At 53.7% G+C, this 15,916-nt stretch overlaps 1 protein-coding gene and 1 pseudogene across 1 annotated transcript in view; one reads left to right on the top strand and one right to left on the bottom strand.

Moving 5' to 3' along the window:
- The first annotated feature begins 4,463 nt into the window (after positions 1 to 4,463).
- LOC127028833 (protocadherin alpha-6-like) lies at positions 4,464 to 7,172 on the top strand (annotated as a pseudogene).
- A 4,447-nt stretch (positions 7,173 to 11,619) lies between these two features.
- The window catches only part of LOC127028832 (protocadherin alpha-6-like), a 17,046-nt gene continuing 12,749 nt past the window's right edge, over positions 11,620 to 15,916 (bottom strand). The window contains 1 exon segment of the mRNA XM_050914508.1: positions 11,620 to 11,829. Within this exon segment, the coding sequence (XP_050770465.1) occupies positions 11,620 to 11,829 (210 nt within the window).

The raw sequence follows: 15,916 nt of genomic DNA, 5'->3' as shown, positions 1-15,916 counted from the left end.
GGACATTGAAAGGAAGGATGGGTGACAGGGAAGGACTACAGAGCTGCTTTTGCCACTGTAGGGAGAAAATTCACGTGGCCAAGGCTCAACTAGAGTTCAAGCTGGCCAGCAGTGTGAAGGACAACAAAAAGGGCTTCGTAAAATATGTTAAACAACCAAAGAAGGATCAGAGATAATGTCGGTCCGTTACTTGATGAGGTCGACCACCTCACAAATAGGGGTGTAGAGAAAGCAGAGATGTTTAATGCCTTCTTTGCCTCTGTCTTTCACACCGATGATGGGCCCTGGGACCCCCAGAGCCCTGTGTTGGAAGACCTTGACTGGGGAATGCTAAGCTCCCAGCCAACTCTGAACTTGTTTGAGACTTGCTGCTCCAGCTGGAGGCACATAAGTCTATGGAGGCCAATGGGATTCATCCCAGGGTACTGAAGGAGCTGGCCGATGTTATGGCGGGACTTCTTTCCATTATTTTTCAACGGTCTTGGAAGTCTGGAGAGGTCCCAGTTGTGTGGAAGCCAGCAAAAGTTGTCCCAATTTCAGGAAGGGTAAGAAGGAAGAGCCTGGTAATGACAGGCCTGTCAGCCTCCCTTCAGTGCCTGGAAAAATTATGGAGAAGGTTGTTCTGGGAGTTATTGAAAAACACTTGAGAGAGACTGCAGTCATTGGTCGTAGCCAGCACGGGTTCACGAGGGGAAAGTCCTGTTTAAGTAAGTTAATTTCCTTTTATGAGAAGGTCACCCATCTAGTTGCCCAAGGGAAGCCAGTAGATGTGGGGTTTTTTGGATTTTAGCAAAGCTTTTGAAACCGTCTCTCACAGTATCCTTCTGGATAAAATGTCCCTCATACAGCTGTCATAATGCTTGTCATAAGAGAAGTCCCTAATACATTGGGTGAGCAGTTGGCTGATGGGTTGGGGTCAAAGAGTCAGAGTCAATGGGGTTACATCAGGCTGGCGGCCAGTCAGGGAGGCCTTAGAGAGAGATCTGGATAGGCTGGAGAGCTGGGCAATCCCCAACCGTATGGAATGTAACAAGAGCAAGTGCCGGTTCTGCCCTGGACAGGGTAATCCTGGTTATAGGTACAAATTGGGGACAAGAGGGTGGCGAGCAGCCCTGCGGAACGAGACGTGGGGGTTTGGGTGGATGGCAAGTTGAATAGGAGTCAAAGAGTGTGCCCTGGCAGCCAAAAGGGCCAGCCGTGTGCTGGGGTGCATGAAGCCCAGCATGGCTAGCCGGTTGAGGGAGGTGATTGTCCCACTCTACACTGCACTGGTGCCGCCCCATCTCGAGTTCTGTGTGCGGTTTTGGGCGCCTCCCTAGAAGAAGGACATCAAACTATCAGAGTGTGTCCCAAGGAGGTGACCAAGATGGTGAAAGGTGTCGAGGGCAAGACTTATGAGGAGCAGCTGAGGTCACTTGGTTTGTTCAGCTTGGAGAAGAGAAGGCTGAGGGGTGACCTCATCGCAGTCTACAACTTCCTCGAGGGGGCAGGGGAGGGGGAGGTGCTGATCTCCTCTCTCTGGTCACCAGCGATAGGCCATGAGGAAAAGGTAGGAAGCTGCATCAGGGGAAGTTCAGGTTGGACATTAGGAAAAGGTTCTTGACTGAGAGGGTGGTCAGTCACTGGAACAGGCTCCCAGGGAAGTGGCCACGGCACCAAGCCGGTCAGAGCTCAAGGAGCAGACTGTACAATGGTTTCAACATTTTGGCAGAACATGAGTCATTTCTTTTTCTGTCCAACAACCTCAGAAATCTCTGATAATGTTAAGGGAAAATATCCTTTAAACCCAAATGTCCTGTCCTGAAAATATTTCTTTTCAGAAGCAGCAACCAGTGATGCTACAGGTAAGTCACTCCCACCTGAAGTGGATGTTTTCTTCACATGTGTCTTGTACATAAAGACGAGATGTTTTGAGAGACGGGTGTACTTTTGTTCCTGTTTAGTTGTGGTATCTTCATGTTGGATCGAGCAAATGTTGCCTGGATTGTAATGCCTGTAGGTTTTGGAGCAGCAAAGCACCACTGCCTGCTCTCGTTCGTTTGCTGCTGCTCCCAGGCACAGGGTGAGCAGGCGGCAGCAAGCACGGATGGAGGAGGGACCGCAATCCATTTGATGGAGTGGATGTGTTGGGAGCCAAGGGGATGTTCTGAGTGAACATGCCGTGGTGTTACTCTTGTGGCTTTTGTTTGGGTGTGTGAGGGTGGATGATGCTAATGAGTGGGAAGTATTCCGTGGGAACTAATGGCCCTGTGTTGCTAATGAGTGGGAGGTATTCCGTGGGAACTAATGGCCCTGTGTTGTTCTGGCAGTGCATGCCTCCCTGAAAGGGAAAGCACGAGTTTGCCATTCAGTGTGCAGGTGGAAAAGGAGGCCAGAGGAATAGCTCCTCATTGAGATACATGAAGAGTGCTCGGGAGCTGTGTTGCCCCATGCTTTTTCAGCCTTCTTGCAGGATCATCGTGCTTGGCTGTGATGGGTTTGATTTCCCTAAAGAAAGACTCCCTGGGTTGTTTGGAGTTTTTGGAGCCTGCTTGCAGGGATGTGGAAGTAGCTGGGGCTTGGTGTTGTGTTACAGAGGGTGGTGGATTCCGTTGTGATGTAGCAGAGGTGTTCTTTGCCATATGATTGCCTTGCTGTGTTATTTGCTGGGTCCTTGCGAGGAGTGGAGGCTGAAGAGTGTGGTGTTCTTTGAGAAGGGAGGGAGGTGGAGGTGGAGGGGCAGTCTGTGTGTCTTGCATAGACTGGAGGAAAGGAGGAAAGTTGTAACTTGTCTGGAGGGATGGAAGGTGGAAGGGAAGAGGAATGCGAGCTCTTGCCAAAAGGGCATGTCCATGCTTCATGTGGAGCGTGGTGTAGAAAATGTTTTGTTAAAGGTGGAAAAGAAGAGAGAGGCTGGAATCAGAAGAGAAGGGGAGTCAAGGATAGGGTAGGGCGAGGGCAAAAAGAAAAAGGAAGCGAAGAAAAGGAGGAAAGAGGAAAAAGGTGAAAGGAAGAGAAAGGAAGAGATGAAAGAAAAAGGAGGAGAAAAGGAACGAGAAAGGAAGGAGGAAAGAAAAAGGAGAAGGAAAGAAAGAGCAAGGAAGATGGGAAAAGAGGACTGTATGCAAGGAAAAGCAAGCAAGGAAGCAAGACAGAAGGATGAGGAAGGAAGGACGGACGGATGGACGGACGGACAGACAGAGGAGATTACCAGGATGCACTGATGTTATCTCTACGTGGTGAATGGAGGTGAGGACTTCAGCATCCTCACTACTCAGAGACACTGTGCAAGGCTTGATGAAAAGTGTTGAGGAAGAGGAATGAGAGCTCTTGGCAGAGGGCATGTCCGTGCTCCATGGCGAGGGTGACGTAGTCATATAGAGAAGCTGTTGGTAAAGGAGACATGGAAGAGGCAAAGAGGGAAGAAGAAGAGAAGGGGAGAGCAGGACAGGGAAGAGAGGAGGAGGAGAAAGAGGGAGAAAGCAGAGAAGGAAAGAAGGAAGGAAGAAACAACAGAGAGAAAGAAAAGCAAACAAGAAGAAAGCGAGCAATAGAGAGAAAGAAGATCAAGAAAAGAAGAAAGGATAAATGAGTTTACTAGCATGCACGGACGCTATCACTGTTCACAGAAAGGTGGTGAGGGAGAGAAAGGAAGGAAGAAAGGAGGGAAGGAAGGAAGGAAGGAAGGAACGAACGAACGAACGAACGAACGATAGACGAGATTACGAAAACACACGGAGCTTAGCTGTAGCCGCTGAAGGGAGCTGATCCCTAAGAGCCTTCGGCTTGGTTAGAGTACCGCGCTCCGGCGCTGATGGCCCGCAATTAGCGCTGATGGCTCCGTCTTTGAGGGTGTCCGCCGCGGCGCCGGAGGCGACTGGCGAGCTGCGAGCAGGGGTAAAGAAGCGAGAAGGATTTAAAGGGAAGGGAAAGGGGAGGAAAGAATAGGGCACGGCAAGAAGGAAGAGAAGGAGGAAAGAGAAGAAAGCAGAAAGAATTTGGAAAGAGAAGACAGAGGAAAGAGAATCAGGGAAGAGAAGGGAGAAGAAAGAGAAGAAAAATAGTAGGAAAGAAAGGAAGAACGAGAGAACGGAATGAAAAGAGGAAGAAGGAGCAAAGAAGAAAGAGAAAGGAAGAAGGAAAGAGCAAACAAGCAAGGGAAAAGAAAATACAGAAACCAAGAAAAAAAGAAGCGAAAGGAAGAGGCGAAGGGCAGGGAGAGAGGAGAGAGGAGATGAGCGGCGCGGGGCCGGCGGCGCGGGCGCTGGCGGGGAGCGTGTGAGGCGGCGGAGCAGCACAGGGTGTCGCTGCAGGCTCAGAAACGGCGGCGGAGCGGCGAGGCGGCTCCGCGCCGGTGCGGCGGAGAGCCCGGCTGTGAGCGCGGGGGGCGGCGCGGGCGGGCAGGAGAGCGGTGCGTCCGGGCGGCGGCGGGGAGCCGTGCGGGGCCCGGGCGGGTGCCGGCGGCGGGCGGCGCGGCGGCAGCGATGGGCGTGTGTTGGGGTGCGGTGGTGCGGGTGCTGTTGCTGCAGGCGGGGTGGGCGTTGGGCGTCGGGCAGGTGCGGTACTCGGTGCCGGAGGAAGCGAAGGCCGGGACGGTGGTGGGCCGGCTGGCGCAGGACCTGGGCCTGGAGGCGGGCGAGGCGGAGGCTTGGCGGCTGCGGCTGGTGGCGCAGGGCCGGCGGGCGAGCGTGGAGGTGAGCGGGGCGAGCGGGGCGCTGGTGGTGAGCTCGCGGCTGGACCGGGAGGAGCTGTGCGGGAAGAGCGCGCCGTGCGCCCTGCGGCTGGAGGTGCTGGTGGAGCGGCCGCTGCGCGTCTTCCACGTGGAGCTGGAGGTCACCGACATCAACGACAACGCCCCGCTCTTCCCCGCCGCCCGGAAAAACCTCAGCATCGCGGAATTCACCACGCTGCCGGGCTCTCGGTTCCCGCTGGAGGGCGCGTCGGATGCAGACATCGGAGCCAACGCGCAGCTCTCCTATACACTCAGCCCCAGCGAGCATTTCAGAGTAGAGGAAGAAAACAGTAACTCGCGCAGTAAATCTCTGTTTCTGGTGCTCGCGAAATCTCTGGACCGCGAGACGATGCCTGTGCACCGGTTGGTGTTGACGGCGAGTGACGGGGGCCGGCCGTCGCTGACGGGCACGATGGAGCTGGTGATCTCGGTGCTGGACGTGAACGACAACGCGCCCAGTTCAACCAGTCGGTGTACAACGTTGTTTTTGCCCGAAGACGCCTTAGAGGGGACGCTGGTAGCTCGGGTGAGCGCAACAGATACGGACTTGGGAATATATGGAGAAGTGATTTACGAAATTGATACTTTTGTTCCTCCCTCGGCCTCAGATGTATTCAGCATCGATACGAACAGCGGGGAGATCAGACTGACGGGCGCCCTGGACTTCGAGACAGATACTTTCTACGACCTGCACGTTAAGGCGAAAGATAAGGGGACGCCTCCGTTATCGGGTCACTGCAAGGTGGTGGTGGAGGTGGTGGACGTGAACGACAACGCGCCGGAGGTGTGGGTGACGTCGCTGTCGGTGCCGGTGCCGGAGGACGCGTCGGTGGGGACGGTGGTGGCGCTGCTGAGCGTGTCGGACCGGGACTCGGGGGCGAACGGGCGGGTGCGGTGCGCGGTGTGGCCGCCGGCGCCGTTCGGGCTGGTGGCGAGGTTCGCGGGCTCGTACTCGCTGGTGCTGCGGGAGGCGCTGGACCGGGAGCGGGTGTCGGAGTACGAGGTGGAGGTGCGGGCGGAGGACGGCGGGGCGCCGCCGCTGCGCGGCAGCCGCGGGGTGCGGGTGCCGGTGTCGGACGTGAACGACAACGCGCCGGCGTTCGCGCAGGCCGTGTACACGGTGCTGGCGCGGGAGAACAACGCGGCGGGCGCGGAGCTGGCGCGGCTGTGGGCGCGGGACGCGGACGAGGCGGGGAACGGGCGCGTGAGGTACTCGGTGGCGGAGGGCGTGGGCGGGGCGCGGGGGCGGGCGGGGGGTGGCGGGCGGCGTCGAGCTACGTGTCGGTGGACGCGGAGAGCGGGCGCGTGTGGGCGCTGCGTCCGTTGGACTACGAGGAGGTGCAGGTGCTGGAGTTCGAGGTGCGGGCGGTGGACGCGGGGAGCCGCCGCTGTGCGGCAACGCCACGGTGCAGCTCTTCGTGGTGGACGAGAACGACAACGCGCCGGCGCTGCTGCCGGCGCCGGGCGTCGGGCCGGGGCCCGGGGCGTCGGGCTGGTCGTCGTCGGGTCCGGGCTCGGGGGCGCTGTGGGCGTGGGCGGCGTGGGGGGCGCCGGCGGGGCAGGTGGTGGCGAAGATCCGGGCGGTGGACGCGGACTCGGGCTACAACGCGTGGCTGCGCTACGAGCTGTGGGAGCCGCGGGGAAGGGCCCGTTCCGCGTGGGGCTGTACAGCGGCGAGGTGAGCACGGCGCGGGCGCTGGAGGAGGCGGACGGCCCGCGGCAGAGGCTGGTGATCGTGGTGCGGGACCAACGGGGAGCCGGCGCGCTCGGCCACGGCCACGCTGAGCGTGTCGCTGGTGGAGGGCGCCGAGGCGGCGCTGGCGGCCGCGGGCTCGTCGTCGTCGTCGTCGTCGTCGGGGAGCGGGGCTGCGGCCGGCGGCGGGCGCGGAGGGCGGCGGCGTCGGCGGCGGCGGCGTCGGCGACGAACGTGTGGCTGGTGGTGGCCATCTGCGCGTGTCGAGCGTGTTCGTGCTGGCGGTGGTGCTGTACGGGGCGTCGCGGTGGTCGCCGCGGGCGGCCGTGGTGTCGGGCCGGGCCGGCGACGCTGGTGTGCGCCAGCGAAGTGGGGAGCTGGTCGTACTCGCAGCGCCAGAGCCGGAGCCTGTGCGTGGCGGACGGCGCGGGCAAGAGCGACCTGATGGTTTTCAGCCCCAACTTCCCGCCGCCGCCCGGCCCCGCGGCGAAGGAGACGCAGCCGGAGCCGCCCGCTCTCCTGGACACGGTCAGTGGCCCTCCCTTTCTGGCCTCTCGCCCCTTCGCCCTTCTTTCTCGTCTCCCTCCGCCTTCTTCGCGGTCTTCGTTCTGGCCCGCCGCCTGGGCAGGCGCTGGTGGGAGGCGGCTCAGCCCGCGGGGCCTGCGGGCGGTGGGTGCTTGGCGGGTGCTCAAGGGTGTTCACGGCACCTTTGCATCTGCCTCCGCGTCCTTGCCGGAGCCCCTCGGCTCTCGCTGTGGGGGAAACTAGCGGTACTGGCCGCAGCCCGCGGCGGTTACCGTCGGCAGCTGAGGTTTGCTGCTGTGGGTGTGAGCTGTTCTCCCGTAGAGTAAAATCGCTGCCGACTGCGATGAGAGGTGCCACGACATCAGCTTTCGAGACGCTCTTGCTTGGGGGTGTGTAGCGTTGCACGCGAGCTTGCTGAAGGAGTGCAAAGACAGGCAGGCTGTGATGGTGACAGTGCCCCAGGCGCTATTTGGTGCCTTATTCGCGTTGCAGAGTGCTGATTGTGCTGGTATGAGATGTGGAAAGTTTTCTTGTGGAAAAGTCTGTCCTCCTCCTGTGTGATTGTCCCCTGCAAGAGCCGTGATGCGAGGTGACAATTGAGGCTTCAGGGTTTTCTCTCCCCGTGGAGTAATTTCTCCCTTTTCATTCTCCCACCAGAGTCATTAAGAAAGTGGGGAAGGCTTTGTGGACTTTTCCTCTGTTGTTTTTCCAAGTATGTTGTCACTCTACTTTGGTAGAATAAAGTGTTCAGGGAGAGGAGTGTGACGCAAGGTAGGTGTCAGAAACGGGACTTTTCATTTTATTTTTCCAGTTCCAGCGTCCCCAGTTTGGTCTCTCGTTTGTGGCCAGAGAAGTGGCGTGAACGTATGCTGGCCTGTTTTGATGTTCTTTCAATATTTGCATCAGCAGCCACACGCTTACAGAAGCCCTGGAAATCTTCTTTTCGGAAAAGCAAACAAACAAGCAAAACAACACCCCCCCCCCCCCCCAATAAACCCACCAAAACCAAAACCCAAAGCAAATTCTCCTACACAGTCAATACCATCCATTGGAGTGGGGTGGTCATCAACGGTTGGTTTGTTCTGTCACAGCATGAAATCAATGCCCTTGCCATTAGAGGTGTCCCGACATCATGTTTAGAAAGAGTAATGCTCCGAGGTCTGCAACATTTCCTTCTGAGATAGCTGAAACATTGCAAAACATGATGGTTCAGGAGCAGAGAGCCTGCCGACACCATGTATATGACACCATCTGTGTGATTTTTCTGGTGGTGTCATTGCTGGGAAGGGTCTGCAAGCTTGAGGTGGGAAAGGAAACTGTGGCATGTTCATGGAGGTGAATGGGCAGTGGCACTGAGTAGGGCTTGGGCATTGCTAATGTGAAGGGTGACCTCGAGCAGTGGGAGGACTTGTGTGAGGGAACTGAAAATCGTTGGGAAGACCATGGGCCATGTCATGAGAAGACAGCAATGGGAGATGATGTGCTTGTCTTGAGAATGCATGTCTCGGAGTAGGGAATGGAGGATGCCTAGAGGAAAGCCTGAGGCAAGATGGACACGAAGTGTTCTTGCCCAGGATCCTTTCACAGGCTCCCAAGGGTCTGGAGTTGGAGGGCTTCTGGATCTTGAGACAGTGTGTGGTACTGAAACGCCCACGATGTCTTTTGAGGTTATGAGTACCTTGCACCAGAGGCCGACCCTTGTGCTGCTGCCTGCCTGCCGAAGGCAATGTGCTGGTAAGAGGGGGTGACATGCAGAGTGATGAATATTTTCCCTGGTGTTTTGGGAAAGAAGATGTGGGAGGACAGTGCTTCAGTCTTGCCAACCCAGCTATTCGTGTTGCCATCATGGCAACCTCCTCAGGCAGGATTTGTAAGGGCACATGAGGAGGTCGGTGTAATCTTTGTGCACTTGACTTCCCTTACTTGTGCACTTGCAGACGTGGCCGTGGAGGAGATGGTGTGTCGTCTTGTCATTATTAACTCTTCAGATATGTGCATGTACACACCAAACCCTGCACAGGAACGCAGCTCTGTTTTTCCATCGTAGCAATTCTCTCACCCAGTTGACATCGTGAGACCGCTTGCGCTTCAGCATTTGGTGTGTTTTTCTGAAAGAAAAAAACCCCTGTGGACTGGGGTCAGAGCTGTCACAGCTCTAATCACAGAATCCTGAAGAACTCCGTTCTTACGTGCAGCTCTGTGGTGTTTCCATCTGAGATTTGTGAAAAGGCAAAAGCATTCAGGGTGAAGTTGACGCATCTGGGAAGATTCTGCGAGGCAGTGAGTGGCTTTGCAGCCCTCCATATGTTCTTTTTCATTTCCTATGTTCTTTTTCACCAGTTCCCCTCCCCTGAAAATGTGTCTTTTCTGAAGAAGCAAGCAGTGATGCTGGAAGGAAGTCGCTGCCACCTAAAGTGGATGTGTTTGAGAGACAGCTGTACTTTTGTTCCTGTTCGGTCGTGGTATCTTTATGTTGGATTGACCGAATGTTGCCTGGATTATAATGCCTTTAGGTTTGGAGCAGCAAAGCACCGCTGCCTGCTCTCGTTCCTTTCCTGCTGCTCCCAGGCAGAGTGTGAGCAGGCAGCAGCAAGGAGATATGGGGAGGGACCCCAATCCATTTGATGGAATGGATGTGTTGGGCATCAAGGAGATGTTCTAAGTGAAAGAGTCATGGTGTTTCCTTCATGTCTTTTGTTTGGGTGTGTGATGGGTGGATGATGCTAATGAAGGAGAGGTATTGCATGGGGCCTAAATCCCTTGGGTAACAAGGTTCTTGGTGCGTTGTTCTGGCAGAGCATGCCTACCTGAAAGGAGAAGCAAGAGCTGGCCATTCAGCGTGCAGGTGGAAAAAGAGTCAGGAAGAATAGCTCTTCATCAAGGTATATGAAGAGTGCTCAGGAGCTGTGGTTGCCCCATGCTTTTTCAGCCTTCCTGGAGGGTTGGCATTGCAGGCTGTGATGGGTTTGAGTTGCCAAAGAGAAAACCTCCCATGCATTGTCTGGACTCATTGGAGCCTGTTTGCAGGGATGTGGAAGTAGCTGGGGCTTGGTGTTGTGTTACAGAGGGTGGTGGATTCGTTGTGATGTAGAGAGGTGTTCTTTGCCATATGATTGCCTTGCTGTGTTATTTGCTGGGTCCTTGTGAGGAGTGGAGGCTGAAGAGTGTGGTGTTCTTTGAGAAGGGGAGGGATGTGGAGGTGGAGGGGCAGTCTGTGTGTCTTGCATAGACTGGAGGAAACAGGAAAGTTGTAACTTGTCTGGAGGGATGGAAGGTGGAAGGGAAGAGGAATGCGAGCTCTTACCAAAGGGTGTGCCTGTGCTTCATGTCAAGCGTGGTGTAGTCATTTGGAAAGAATTTTGGTAAAGGAGACAAAAAAGAAGAGTTACGTTCCTGGCCAGAAAAGCAGCGTGATGCACACGGGCCTGTTTTGTGTTCTTTCAATATTTGCATCAGCAGGGACAACTGTACAAAAGGCTCAGAAACCTTCAGTTTGATTAAAAAAGAAACAAACAAATAAAAACCCGAAACCCATATCAAATTGTGCAACTGAGTAGATATCATCCATTAGAGTGCTGTGCTCCTCAACGGTTGGGTTGTTCTCTCACAGCATGAAAGCAATGCCATTGCCATTAGAGCTGAATATTGTCTGATGAACCTTTTCCCTGTTGTTCTGGGAAAGGTGTTGTGGGAGGGTAGCACTTGAATGTGCTGTCCTTGTGTAGTGGTGGGCATCTGTAGCAGCTTCCACAGGCATTGATATTGCCATGATGGTTCATTGGTCCTCCTCAGGCAGGATTTGTAAAGGTGCATTGTGAGAACTGTTGTTCTCCATGGTATTACTGCTTGTGAAGATAGCTGCCATATGCGCTTTTAATCAGTTGTTTTTGATGTAGAACGGTGTTGGTCAAAGAAAAGCTTTTCCAAATTTGGATCATGGTGCGAGCCTTCACTGAACCTCCCATGTGTCATTTCTCTGGTCTTAGTGTTGCTAGAGAGAGAAGAAGTCCTCTCTGTTCGAGATGTTGGCAAAGCTTGTGTTGCAATGCAGTGGACTGGGATCCTTTGGTTTTCTTCTCCCTCTTACCAAAACCTCCCATGCTTTTGTTTTTCTTCTCTCACATTGGCAATGTGTTGGTTTTCTGTGGTGCTCTCATTGATGGAAGGGTCCACAAAAGCCAGACTGAAAGGAAAGTGTGGCATGTTCATGGAGGTGAAGGTAGCAGTGGCACTGAGTAGGGCCTGGGCATCTGCTGATGTGAAGGGTGACCTTGAGCTTGTCTGAGGGAAGTGGAAACGCTTGAGAAGACCATGGGCCATGTCTTCAGACAAGAATGGGAGATGATGTGCTTGTCTTGAGAACGCATGTTGCAGGCTGGGGAATGACGGATGCCTAGAGGAAAGCCTGAGGCAAGATGGGCACAGAGTGTTCTTTCGCAGGATCCTTTGCCATGCTGCAAGGGTCTGGAGTTGGAGGCCTTCTGGATCTTGAGATAGTCACATGGTATTGAAATGCCCACAGTGTCCTTTGAGGTTATGAAGATCTCCCACCAGAGAGAGTCGTTTGTGCTGCTGCCCGATTGCCGTAGGCAATGTGTTGGTAAGAGGAGATGAGAGGCAGACTGGTGAACGTTGTCTGATGAACCATTTCCCGCTTGTTTTGAGAAAGGTGTTGTGGGAGGGTAGCGCTTCAACGTGCTGTCCTTGTGTAGTGGTGGGCATCCATAGTAGCTTCCCCATCCGTTGATGTTGCCGTGATGGTTCCTTGCTCCTCGTCAGGCGGGATTTGTAAGCGGATGTGATGAGGGGTGGGCGTAATCTTTGTGTGCTTGATGCCCTGTACTTGTGCACTTGCACAGATGGCCTCGGTAGAGGTGGTGTGTCCCCTTGTCATGCTTAACTGAGACATGCGCAAGTACAGGCCAACTCCTGCACAGCAGCCCAGCTCTGGTTTTCTGTGGTACCAATTCTCCCACCCAGTTGATACGGTGAGTGTTCTTGCGCTTCGGCATTTGGTGTGGTTCTCTCAAAGAATAAAATCCGTGTGGACTGGGATCAGAGCTGTCACAACTCTAACCACAGAATCTTTTGGAACTCTATTGGAGCGATCCTCCGAGTGGCACGGAGTAGGGCGTGGGCATTGATCACGGGGAGGGTGACTTTGAGTTGGGAAGAGTCTTCCCTGACGAAATGGAGATGCTATGCGTCATGGACTGTGTCATTGGTGAAGAACTGGAGAATGTCTGCTTAGCTGGAGATCTCATTTCCCAGGGCTTGGGATAGAGGATTCCAGTAGAAAACTCAGGAAGACGCCCGGTGCACAGGGTTGCTTGCCTGGGATCCTCTCAGGACCTCCTGAAGTACTGCATATCCTTGCGCCTCAGTGTTCTCTGTGCTCTTCCTGCCAGATGTGAAGACGTCTGCCATACACACCTTTGATCACTTGTTTTTGATGGGGAATGGTGTTGGTCCAACAGAAGCTTTTCCAAATGTCAATCAAAATTGGCCAGCCTTCTCTGAACCTCTCCTTGGTTATGTCTCTGCTCTTAGTCTTGCTAGGGAATGGAAGAAGTGCTCTCCCTATTCAAGAAGTTGGCAAGCCTTGCGTTTCAATACAGGGGAATGGGATCCTTTGGTTTTCTTCTCTCCTCTTACCAAAACTTCCATCTTTTTTTGTTTTTTCTTCTCTCACATTGGCAGTGTGTCAGTAAAGTGGATGAGATGCAGACTGCTGAAATTTGGCAGCTGCTGTCGGGTGGCAGAGTTTCAGGCAGTTGGCCATGAGTGTGGGGGAGGCTTTTCCAGTCCCCTGAGCTGAGGCTGATGTTGAGAGAATGTCCTTAGCTTTCAGGCGTTGCTCCTGCTTCCCCCGTGATAGAAGCGCATAAGAGAGCACTGCGCACTGTCCAGGGATTTCAAGGCTTTTGGAGAACAAGAGTCTTTTTTTTCTGTCCAGCTTCACCAGTATGAGCTGATAACATTAGGGGAAAATGTCCCTTAGAACCAATTCCCCACCCCTGAAAATGTTGCTTTTCCTGAAGAAGCAAGCAGTGATTCTACAGGTAAGTTGCTCATATCTGAAGAGAATGAGTTTGAGAGACAGCTGTACTTTGGTTGCTGTTTAGTCATGGTATCTTCATGTTGGATCGACGGACTGTTGCCTGAATTGTCATGCCTGTAGGTTTGGAGCAGCAAAGCATCACTGCCTGTTTTTGTTCCTTTCCTGCTGCTTCCAGGCACAGGGTGAGCAGGCGGCAGCAGCACGGATGGAGGAGGGACCCCAATGCGTTTCTCAGCGTGGGTGTGTTGGGAATCCAGGGAATGTTCTCATGAAAAAACCCATGGTGTTACCTTTGTGGCCTTTGTTTGGGTGTGTGAGGGGTGGATGATGCTAATGAGTGAGAGGTATTTTGTGGGACTGAAGTTCCTGGGTACGGAGGTTCTTGGTGCGTTGTTCTGGCAGTGCATGCCTACCTGAAAGGAGAAGCAAGAGCTGCCATTCATTGTGCAGGTGGAAAATGAGTCAGGAAGAATAGCTCTTCATCGAGGTACAAGAGCAGTGTTCGGGAGCTGTGGTTGCCCCGTGCTTTTTCGGCCTTCGTGGAGGATTGTCGTGCTGGGCTGTGATGGGTTTGAGTTCCTGAATGGAAGACTCGCCTGGGTTGTTTGGACTGTTTGGAGCCTGCTTTCATGAGACATCCAAGTATGGGGGCTTGGTCTTGTTTTTCAGAAGGTGGTGGATTCTTTTTCGGATGTAGCAGAGATATTCATGGTCATATCATAGCATCACAGAATCATAGAATGGTTTTGGTTGGAAGGGACCCTAAAGGTCATGTAGTGCAACCCCCCTGCAATGAGCAGGGATATCTTCAAGAAGACCAGGTTGCTCAGAGCCCTGTCCAGCCTGACCTTGAAGGTTTCCAGGGATGGGGCATCGACCACCTCTCTGGGCAACCTGTTCCAGTGTTTCACCACCCTCGTCATAAAAACTTTGATCCTTATATCTAGTGGAATCTACCCTCTTGTAGTTGAAAACCATTACCCCTTATGTATCGCAACAGGCCCTGCTAAAACGTCTGTCCCCATCTTTCTTAGAAGCCCCCTTGAAGTATTGAAAGGCCCCAAAGAGGTCTCCCCAGAGCCTTCTCTTCTCCAGGCTAAACAACCCCAAGTCTCTCAGCCTTTCCTCCTAGGAGAGGTGTTCCATCCCTCTGATCATTTTTGTGGCCCTCCTCTGGACGCGCTCCAACAGGTGCATGTCTTTCCTGTGCTGAGGACCCCAGAGCTGGATGCAGTACTGCAGGTAGGGTCTCACCAGAGCGGAGTAGAGGGGCAGAATCCCTCCCTCAGCCTGCTGGCCACGCTTCTTCTGATGCTGCTGAGGATACTGTTGGCTTTCTGAGCTGTGAGCGCACATTGCTGGCTGTCGTGGTTTAACCCCAGTCAGCAACTAAGCACCACGCAGCCGCTTCCCCTCCCCCTCCCAGTGGGGTGAGGAGGAGGAAAGCAAAGGAAAAAAAAAGTAAAACTCGTGGGTTGAGATAAGAACAGTTTAATAACTAAAGTAAAATATAATACTAACAATAGTAATAATGAAATATAATAATAATAGTAATGAAAAGGAATGCAACAAAAGAAGGGGGGGGAAAGAAAAAAAAATCAGTGATGCACAATGCAATTGCTCACCACCCGCTGACCGATGCTCAGTTAGTTCCCGAACCGCGATCCGCGCCTCCCGGCCAGCCCCCCTGTTTATATACTGGGCATGACGTTCCATGGTATGGAATACCCCTTTGGCTAGTTCGGGTCAGCTGCCCCGGCTCTGCTCCCTCCCAGCTCCTTGCACACCTGCTTGCTGGCAGAGCACAGGAAGCTGAAAAGTCCTTGGCTTAAGATAAGCGCTACTTAGCAACAACTAAAACATCAGAGTGTTATCAACATCATTCTCACACTAAATCCAAAACACAGCACTGTACCAGCTACTAAAAAGAAAGTTAACTCTGTCCCAGCCGAAACCAGGACACTGGCTCTTGCCCACTTTTTCCTCCACCAGTACCCCCAAGTCCTTCTCGGGAGGGCTGCTCTCAATCCCTTCATGCCCCAGCCTGTATTGATCCGGGGTTGCCCCGACCCACGTGCAGGACCTTGCACTTGACCTTGTTGAACCTCATGACGTTCACATGGGCCCACTTCTCAAGCTTGGGCAGGTTGCTCTGAATGGCATCCCATCCCCAGGCGTGTCAACCGCACCACTCAGCATGGTGTCACCTGCAAATTTGCTGAGGGTTCGCTCGATCCCACTGTCTATGTTGTTATTGAAGATATGAAACAGTACTGGTCCCCATAGGGGTCCGTGAGGGACACCACTCGTCACTGATCTCCATGCGACATTGAGCCGTTGAGCACCACTCTCTGGATGCGACCGTAGACTTATGTGTGTTGAAGTTCCTCAGGTGGTCTCGATAACGGGCCTTGCTCTGTTACTTGCTGGGTCCTTGAGAGTGCTGGAGGGTGAAGAGTGTTTTCTTCTTCCAGAAGGAAAGGAGAGGTGGCAGTCTGTCTGTCTTGCACAGAGTGGAGGAAAGCAGGAAGGTTGTTCCCTGTCCGGAGGGATGGAAGGTGGAAGGGAAGAGGAATGCGAGCTCTTGCCAAAGGGCATGCCCGTGCTTCTTGTCAAACGTGGTGCAGACACGTTGGAAATATTCTGGTAAAGGCGAAAAAGAGAAGAAGGAGCAAGTATGGAAAGAGAAGAGAAGAGGGGGCAAGGAAGGGCAGGGCGAGGCAAAAAAGAAAAAGGCAGAGAGAGAAAAGAAGGATGAAAGAGAAAGAAAGAAGGCAAGAACGAGAAAGGAAGAAGGAAAGGAAGGACTGTATGTAAGGAGAAAGCAAGTAAGGAATAAAGAAAGAAGGAAGAGCAAGGAAGGAAGGAAGGAAGAGATGATAGAGGGGATTACTAGCATGCCACCAACGTTCTCTCTTCCTGCTGA

This window comes from Gymnogyps californianus, unplaced genomic scaffold, assembly GCF_018139145.2.
Source record: "Gymnogyps californianus isolate 813 unplaced genomic scaffold, ASM1813914v2 HiC_scaffold_44, whole genome shotgun sequence".
Lineage (NCBI taxonomy): Eukaryota > Metazoa > Chordata > Aves > Accipitriformes > Cathartidae > Gymnogyps > Gymnogyps californianus.
This window is presented reverse-complemented; position numbering and strand designations above follow the sequence as displayed.